Genomic DNA, 9,707 nt, shown 5'->3' with positions numbered 1-9,707 from the left:
TTCCTACTCCTTTTTACGAATGTGTATTTGCTGTTTGTGTTGAGAGCTGTTTCATTCCTTTTGATTTTTGCTCTCTATGTGCACAAATGCATGCACACAAACACACACATTCACACACTTAAGACTATAAGTCTACCCCTATATAAATGCAAGATTTTTTTTTTTTTAATATTTAAAAAAAAAAATCCAGTTGTGTGAAGTGAGACATAATCATGAAAAATGATTTTAATATCCTATCAGTTTAAATCCTTCACTCTTACAGTATATTACTAGACTTTTTATTGTTTTATACATTGCCTTACATTATTAACTTCCAAATAGTGTTTACATGCTTTAGGTACTCACATTCCCTGGTCAGTTGAAGCAAAAAATGATTAAAAAAGGCACAATTGCACTTCCCCACAGTGAGCAATACTATTAAAACAAAACAAGGTATTGTTGTAGTTTGTGCCACTGCAGATGAAAATACTGTCCTCTATTGAGAAAATAACAATCTCCTTTAAAGCCTATTACTATATAGTAAACAGGCTGGCGCAATCTGGTTGATATCATTTTCAGAAACTCCAAATAATCATTTAATGTGATAAATTACAATTTACAACTCTGATAATATTTGAATGGCTCAGATGCTCTCATCAAAACAACACACACGATGAAACGGATAGCTTTTTACAATAGGAATAAAATAATTTCGGGTCGCACCCGTGTGTCACTGTACACCTCTTTATACAGGTCAGAAATGAGAACTTTCTTATAAGTGTAGTCAGAGAAGTCTAGGAGATGGAAAGCTCTGTGGCTTGAGGGAAGCCCAACAGCGTAGTGGTGTCACATCTTCCGATTCCTGACTGTGATCTTGAAAAATAACCCCCAAAAAGTCTCAGAGGTTTTCCTCATGGCTTCAGTGTCTGGGATGCTTAATCCAGTTTCGTATGATCCACTTCTGACCTGAGCATCTCTGCACCACTAGACGAAGGCCAAAGTTGGCATCTTTAGACATTTCCACTTCTAAGCAACGACCTGTGTCCCTGCTGATGATTGGACCGTTCTGTAGGGGGAAAAAGTCAAATCAGACACGGTGGACTAAAAAACGTTATTAACCAGATTGTCGGTATGTTTTATAGACAAGGTCATTGTGCAAAAAGCCAGTATAGTATATTTGTCAATAGGTATTTTCCATAGGCATTGTGACAACTCAGATATGTACACAACTACCTTTATTCTGTATTTAATGGTTGTCAAATAGTTTTCTTCAGATATGTTGCGTAAGATCATAAGAAATACATTTGACTCCAATGGTGACATTCATGGGAATTTATGGATTCATACATTTCTAGGACATTGGGAGCCAAATCATGTCAAGATTTGTCAGCCGTGCACTGCTACCGGAATAGACCAAATGACAAAATGGCAACATGGTCTCTCGTTGTTTGTCACAGTGATGCAACTGGGTATTATTAGAGCCGCACACTACATTCATTCCAAGGGTTGCGTTCGTGCTGGAGCCTATACCAGCTGTCTTTGGGCGGTAGACGGGGGACACCCTGAACCGGTTGCCAGCCAATCACAGTGCAGATACAGACCAAGATGCATACTCACACCGAGGGGCATTTGGGAGAGCTCAGTCGTCCTACCATGCAGAGAAACCCCACACATGTACGGGGAGAACATGCAAACTCTACACAGGAAGGCCGGAGCCGGAATCAAACCCTGAACTTCAGGACTGTGAGCTGAAGGTGCTAACCAGTGCTTCACTGGTGTAATATCTCCAACAAGTATAGTCATTGAGATAACAGCCTGCGCAATATGCTCTCAATTGTCACCTGTGAGCGCTGAATCCTGATGCACAATGAACAAGCGGAATATGATTATAAGGGAAATCTCTCTCAGATCAGACCCAAATGGAACGATGAAATGGAATTGGTAAAATAGAGAGCGCAGGGTCATCAACATCGGGACATATTTTAGTAGCTTTTTGCGGCATTTCAGCTAATAAAATTGGCACCACAGAAAATAATGAGCCTACCCCATGGCCTTATGATTTGGAATTTTTGAAAGGCTATTCAACCATCTTGAGATTGCATGCATGTTTTTAATGAGCCACCTTTGGTCCAATTATACGCTGAACCAGGACCTAATAGACCAAAGGCTTTTGCATAAACACAGTTTAAGGGAGGCTTGTTTACAATTTGGTGTAGTTTTAGACATAGACATGTGTCTCCTCCTTCTTGTCTTAGACTTTTTCAGCTATCAACAGAACTCCATCCACTAATCACTAATGGCATTGCTTTTTTTGTTTTTTACCTGTGTGAAATCCCAAAGCCGCTGGGAAATCCTGGCAACGGCCTCACATTTTTTCAAACTTGCAATGCGTCCTCTGCCGTCATCAACAAGACATTTTGTGTCAGGCAAGAAGGTGGTCGACCCCAGGGGTCCGAGCTGTAGAACGCCATCAGTTGAGTAGCGAGCAAGCTGGAACCAAAATATAAGTGTGTTTCAGTGCAAAGTTTGATGATGGTTAGGCCTGTCACTGCTGTGACAAAACACATTTGCGAGTATTGAGACATTTTTCTTGGATAAGATAAAATGAGAAAAACATGAACAGACAGTAAGAAATTAAAGCAGCCGCTGGTGTTCTCAAACATCAGTTCTGTTCATGATGCATTGGTGGTAATGAAATATGTGCTTATGTTTTACATTCGATTTACTTTACATGCTAATCAATGAGACTTGCAGCTTCATGGAATGCATGTTGCTGGTCCATGACCTCCAAATACATACTTTTTACTGTACGTTAACTTGCAGCGAGGAGCAATTACCCTTTACTGTTGTTGATGTGGTGAAATAATTGCGTGGGTATAAAGAACACCATACATTTGTTCTGAGGAATCTATAAGTCTGTATTTTGCAACACCAGTACGGAACTGTAGAGCACTGTGGCTGTGTTGCTGATTCTTGCATCATCAGTTGATCTTATCAAAAGTGCCCTTCAAGTGAGGACCAACACCCCTCGGTGTTTTACAATAGTCAGAGACTGTTGGTTTCACTACTATTATATGGAGTATAGTTGAAGGAGCTCAGATAAATGCAAGATAGAATGATATACAGTACCACATGTTGGCTACATCACTGGAAAAAACCATGATCCCTCAGTGTTTAATACATCCTATAAAAGGTTCATTGATAATGCGGTGTTCCTATCATATAAGGAAACATGAGACATTGTGTTTATTATTTAGTGGTGTGAGGCCTCGTGAAAAATGATATGGCAACAACACAAAGGCAAGCGAGCTCCCTCTCAAACAATAAAATATCATTTATTGCAACTGTATCACAGGATTCACCTCGTTATTTGGAGTCTACTCGGAGAAGGTAGAGATGCAGCAGTGAGTGTAGGTGGTGCAGTATGCGAGGATGACATATTTACTGGCTTTCAAACCAATCAAATGTTCTTCCCCGAAGGGTCAAATGGGACAGCTAAGGCATTTGTATAGAACAACTTTAATGTCACTCCAGATTCATTGGAGGTGGTTATGGGCGATACACAAGGATGATGACGACTCAATAATCTAGGGACACATAATGCTGTGAGCCTGTGTCAATTTGTCCGTGGGGGGTAGTCTCAAGGTCTGTCTTACAGATAGCTACAAATTCCTGATGGGATAGTAAATTGTTAGTGCCATGGCCGGGTGTATAAATAATGCCATATAATTCCCTTCATACAGCTTTACATTTCAGTTCGGCAGCCTTTTATACACCACTGCACTCAACACGAGACAATAACAAATAATTAAAGCGTGCCAATTAACCTGTGTCTCTGCAATGTGCGACGCTTCATTGCCTTTCTGAGATCAGAAAAGGTTTCAAATTGTTTGGGGGTCAACCTAATCCGTTTCTTAATTAGCTCAATAAAAGCACAGCACTGTTGTTGATGTAAGATAGTGTTGGTACATTATAATCTCCAGAATTGTACATTTTTGGTGTCTTGATGCTTGTGATGTTTGACGCCGTTTGTGAATATGCTCACGGAACCGAGTATTGCAAACATGTGCTAAAAGCGTGGACCTGCATTTGGTGTGTCCATGTGGAACTTTAAGATGAAATCACTGGAAGAGCAAAAAAAAAAAGTGCATTTCGGAGTGACTGTTGCTTTGGGCAAAACGAGGCAGGCTTTTGAGAAACGTGCACAACTATGTTTCACGGCATCTCACACTTATGACAACGCTTTCAATGGGAAGAGGCACCCAAGAAAAAGAAAATGCTTGAAAGGGATAAGGAAAATTTATGTAGAGCAATTATTGTTTCACGACTAAAGGCAGTAAAGCTAAGGGAAATACAATAGAGAACTAAAAAAAACAGATCACTGTGCTCCTCAAAATTGAATTGTCCCCCATTGCTCATTGTTGTAATCTAATTACACTAAGGCAAGGTATCCCTCTCTACTTGATTATTTCCCTCGGGTTTTTGGGGGGATCGAGACATGAATAACATTTACATGGTTTGCAGGGCTTTGTCTTTTATTTCCTTGCACCAAAGGCAGAAACACATCCAGCATGCAAGTTATAGCAGCATTTTACAAAATGTTTTTGTTTCAATGAAGCAGGCATGTTCTTTTTCTACACAATGCTACATTATATTCATGATTCTATTAGTTACATGGAAGTATTATCTCAAATCTTAGAAAGTGTTATTACCTCAAACAAGCATTTTCACTCTATATTTGTGACAATATGTAAAAAAATAAAATACACACACATCCATAACATTAGAATTTCTCCAAAATGAAGCATTTTCAACATAGAATTTCTGCCATTATTTTGGAGTGGGTCGCTGGAGAGTTTTGCACACTAATGGAACTGGAATATCTATGAATTATTGTGCACTACCCCTGCATGCCAACCTCAGGCATTGGTATATAGAGTGGTGTTTTGGTGTTGAGTCTGGCAGTTGAATGAAACTCTATTCAGTGATCCAGAACTGTAGTAAAGCCCCATGCATACGCAATTGCTTTACCATTGAATCGCATTTGAAATGAAAAATGTGTGCATTTCAGATATTTCATTCCATTGCGATTCTTCTGGCAGTAATGTGTCTCCACAAAATAGCTGAGCAAATGAAATTATCATTTAAAAATAAATGAAGGACTTTGAGATTTCAGAAAATGGATGGATGGCTAATCATTCTGTGAGTTTAAAGGGGATCTGAGACATCCAATGACTAACTTAAAATGTCTCTGGTCTTTTAGAGTGAACAAAGCGACCTAAAATGTCATCACAAAGACATGTACAGCAATACCAAAAAAGTTGCTCTTTAACTGCCACAACAAGTTACTGTCAGGAAGTAACTCAAATCTAATTATTTCTGTGAATACTTGTTGTGTGTTTCGGTATGTTTGTGTATTGTTGCGAGTCGAAAAACACAAATGCAAATAAATGGACCGTCAAAACAATTCAATAGCGTTTCTATTCACTGACCACCAGTCATTGGAGTGCCAACATTGACGGAAGACTTAGGAAGAATTAATTTTAATGCAACTGTTACTACCTTGCTATTGACATGACAAAACATTGGAAATAAATACAGAATTCTTCGATGTGGTGCTGACCTGTGAGGACATGCCATGGCAAGGATAGAGGATTGCTTTGTCATCGTCCTCAGAGCCTTGGTCCAGACAGTAGCCACTTGCTTTGCTGTTCCTTACCTGAGAGACACAATATGAAGTAAAATAGCAAATTCATTTTAAAGTTTAGCGTTAAAAACAAATAGCGTTTAAAAACAAATACTAATATCTAGTAAGTCATTCATTTTAGAAAGCTTGTTTAAAAAAATATCGACACATCAATAGCCTTCTGAAGTTCTTTAATTCGAACATTTGAGTGAGTTTTCACTGTTTCAACAATTTGAACAAGAATTAGGGATCCAAAAAATGCAACTTTTTACACAGAATTTAGCTCATTCACTGGGTTTCTCTGGCTTCTCTCAGAATGGACGGTGCCTTCTACTCAGACACAATTTTTTTTTTCTGTCCAGGAATACACGTAGCCTAAATGATTTTGATTCGACATCGTAATAATATTTTTTGCTTTTTTTTTTTTTTTTTAACAGTTCCATACATTACAATAAATCAATACTTCAATTTATTTTTCCAGTTAGAGTATGTCTAGAAATTATTATTTGTGAATATTATTGTGAGGGCAAAAGTAGTGGAGCAGATGAATCAAAAAAGTCCTAATATATATTTGCAATCAATTAGCTAATAATAACTGCGTCAAGCATGCAAATTTGTGCTACTTCGACGATTCACCAGAACCTTTTTTGGCTGTTTCTTTCAGTTTGCTTATTAGTAGGTAAACAAGGGTTAAGGGCTGTAGTCTTTAATGTGCAAGCAGAAATTCAATCTGAGGTAGGAACCAGGCTTAGGTAGGAAATGAGCTGTCACACACTCTAACTAAACCCAGACCCCCCCCCCCCTCCCCCACCAGACCACATCCCATTTTCAGGCTACCATAAAACACACGCACCTACGACTTCCTGCAAACATCCTGTACTTCTGCCTTGCTCCCTGCTTCCGTGTCCTAGACCTGTCCTAGACCTCAACCTAAATCTGTAATCCCGGCAGAGAGTACGCTACACCAGGGTTTATCTGTGGAGCCCCCGATGAAGCCCCTCGATTTTTTTCATTTGATAGTCTAAAAAAATATTTATAAATTATTGTCACCGCATCCCAATCCATGTATCGCTAAATTCCCTGTACATGTCTGATTAAAATACTCATATACCGTGAAAAATAAATCAAATCAATTGCCTCTGATTATAAGCCAATCATTTTTCTTTGCATGTCCTGCCTATTAAATCCTTTGTGCATCTTTTATCCCCAAGCAATATCTAATTCCTTGTCAGGTCATGATGGGAAATTATCATGCAGTGACCACTCCCCATCTTTGCCTGTTAGCCACGCTCCCAGATGGTGCCGTGCATCAAGCATGAGCTTTTGTTCCGTGTGCTTTGAATGAATATGGCTTCATTTCCTGGTTGTGACACATCTATCACACGGAGTGTTCGAAAAGGTTCCGGCTCAATGGTTTGGTTAGCATCGCAGAACACTGCACTGACAGATGAGACTCAATTCTATTGCGGCAGCTTTGTGACAACACTAGATTGTGAACATATGTGAAATACTGACAGATATGCAGTTGTTTTTCTGGATTGTAATATGTACCGCTCTTAATACACGCCACACAATTGTGTACTGTGGGTTTATATCCTGCTTTGTAATACGAATTTGATTCAAATTAATTGTGGGGAAAAAATACATATAATCCTATACAGGCACTAGTGCCTGTACAAGCTATAATTCATGTACTGACTTTGTCTTCTGTATGTGATTTTTAATGAGAGGTGAGAGCCTGGAGCTGTCAGAATGTGTTTAACACCTTCTAAATACCAAGATATTAATTATCTCCATGGAGGTTTGCTATGGACAAACATTTATCAGCAATCAGCACCCTACACACAGTTTTCACTGACTAATTTTCTGTTGTATGAGGTAAAGTTAAAGGTCTTTGTGTCTAACACTGCTGTTAGAATTACAAATGATGAGACAGCGGTATTGTTTAATTAGCTGTCTAAGTATCTTTCTCACCTCGCCATATGTGATGGTGTTGTTGTAGATCCGCATCTCAGGGTAGACGTGTTCAAGGTACCAGCGAAAACTTCGACATTGCAGCCTTTTCCTCAAGGCCAAACGCTCAGAGACGTCTCCAAAATCAACCCCTGGGTTCTGTCAACACATGTACATAAACAAGGGTGACATTCTTTTCTTTTGTTGGACAGATGCTTGTTTGCGTCATGACTTTTGCCAAAGTGGTCTTGAGCAAGGTACAACCATATACTAGGCTCCGAAAACTCAGCTCAGGGTCATGGCATGACCTGTAACTTGACATCACATCTTGAACACCTTTGGTGGGGTTCTTTATATGGTTTGCAAAGATAAATAAAACCACCGTACATGCTCGAGTTGTGCAAAATATGAACTAGCCACAGTATATCTATGCTATCTGCTTAGGTTTGTTGAGTAATATCGCATATGTCGCAGAATACAAAATCCATAGCAACTGCAATTATACAGTATCGCTGTTTTTGGAGCCATGCAGCGAAAATAACAAATGCATTCCATTTCAGGAAAGCCACAGTCGTGATTCATAAAGCCCCCCTACAACTCCACAGTTGTGCTTGCAGCGGGCGATGTAAGATTGTGTGAAGAGGAAGGGAAGATGGGATAATCATAGTACGCAGTCTTTGTAGTGTACACTATGGAACAATGAGTAATAATGTTTCATGTTTGTAATGCCACTGCAGAAGGGAAGTGGCGTCTTTACGTATTGGGCCTTTCTTTGTCTTGCTTAGCTACTATTAGTCTGTTATGAATGACTGTTCTGGCCAGTGCTCAGAGGTATTTGCTTATGTCCTTCACTGACTATCATCCCAGTGTGCAAGGCTAAATGGCACCAATTAGCATTCAATATGAACCTTTTTTAATAATGATAGTATCAGGTTTTTTTCCTACAGGCAATCTCAAAAGACTATTGAAAGCAATTAAGCTAAATGATGTGTTTGAAAATAGAATGATTAGACATGAGTTTCTTCTCATTTGTCTGTTTGGAGAGAGAATCTTTGCCTGCCTTCACTCTGGCACCCGTGCGAAGGTCACGTTAAATGAATACAGAACTTTAAAATCGTACTAACTTGCTGGCAGGAACCACCTCTGCATGCTCGCGTGTGCAAGTATAGCAAAAGGTAAATGGAGACAATAAAGCTTACATTCATGGGGATGTTCCAAGCCATGTAGACGTGAGATTTGTATTCGTCCATCCACACCTCAGCTGCTCGCAGCGCATTGCGTTTGGCATAGTAATCAATGTCGTTGTTATAGGGCTTTTTGCTGCGCTCGATGTGGGCCACTCTTGCACACGGCAGGACTTCCATACTGCCACCGCATTGCCACACCTAGACAACAACAACAACAAATGTGTTTCCTGTAAATGGTGTAATGCATGTAAAAAATCATCAACATATTATTAACTGACTGAGAAAATAGTACTGTGCTGAGGTACAACTGGTCAGCTCTGAATGTCAGCAAATATGGCTCCACATGGGCCGATGCCTTTCCTGCTGTCACTGCACACCCACAAAGCTTAGTCCACTCCCATGCCATATCAGTGCTAAGAAAGCAAAATGAAGTGAAACTTTTTGATTCCAATGATGTCAAACTCTTCTGTCATTTGATAGATGGTAAAATTTTTACTTCACGCAGAACTGAGTCAACAATTACTCTCAGGGCATTCTTATTATGCTAGAAAATTCCAATTCTGCGAACCAGAATTCCCTAATATCAGAATACGACGTGCTTGGCACAGGAGCTGATAAAGTGAATAAATCCTGGCAATAATATGTCATCCTGGAAAGTACCCGCCACACAGAGAGGACTGATGGATAGGAAAATGAAGGATGTTGTGACACCCAGATCAACACGCACAAGGTGAGAACACCGAGGTGGGCGGCCATCAGGGTAAACAACAATCATCTCTTAGGAGTACAGCACAAGATAAGAATTGTAAAAGGACAAAAGCAAATTAATGAACCGGATGGAAATCTGCCACGCTGTGGGAGAGTTTCTTGGTTGTCCTCATTACAACCCACTCACACTGTGC

At 39.7% G+C, this 9,707-nt stretch overlaps 1 protein-coding gene across 1 annotated transcript in view; it reads right to left on the bottom strand.

Moving 5' to 3' along the window:
• Nucleotides 1-301: 301 nt before the first annotated feature.
• galnt9 (polypeptide N-acetylgalactosaminyltransferase 9) overlaps nucleotides 302-9,707 on the bottom strand; it is a 48,334-nt gene continuing 38,928 nt past the window's right edge. Inside the window, exons 7-11 of the mRNA XM_061278679.1 lie at nucleotides 8,818-9,003; nucleotides 7,640-7,777; nucleotides 5,603-5,698; nucleotides 2,302-2,469; nucleotides 302-1,045 (exon numbers count right to left, since the gene is read on the bottom strand). Coding sequence (XP_061134663.1) covers nucleotides 899-1,045; nucleotides 2,302-2,469; nucleotides 5,603-5,698; nucleotides 7,640-7,777; nucleotides 8,818-9,003 — 735 coding nt within the window. The 3' untranslated portion in view covers nucleotides 302-898. The remainder of the gene's footprint in view (nucleotides 1,046-2,301; nucleotides 2,470-5,602; nucleotides 5,699-7,639; nucleotides 7,778-8,817; nucleotides 9,004-9,707) is intronic.

This window comes from Syngnathus typhle, linkage group LG5, assembly GCF_033458585.1.
Source record: "Syngnathus typhle isolate RoL2023-S1 ecotype Sweden linkage group LG5, RoL_Styp_1.0, whole genome shotgun sequence".
Taxonomy (NCBI): domain Eukaryota; kingdom Metazoa; phylum Chordata; class Actinopteri; order Syngnathiformes; family Syngnathidae; genus Syngnathus; species Syngnathus typhle.
The sequence above is the reverse complement of the archived record's forward strand: the minus strand, read 5'-3'. Positions and strand labels throughout refer to the sequence as shown.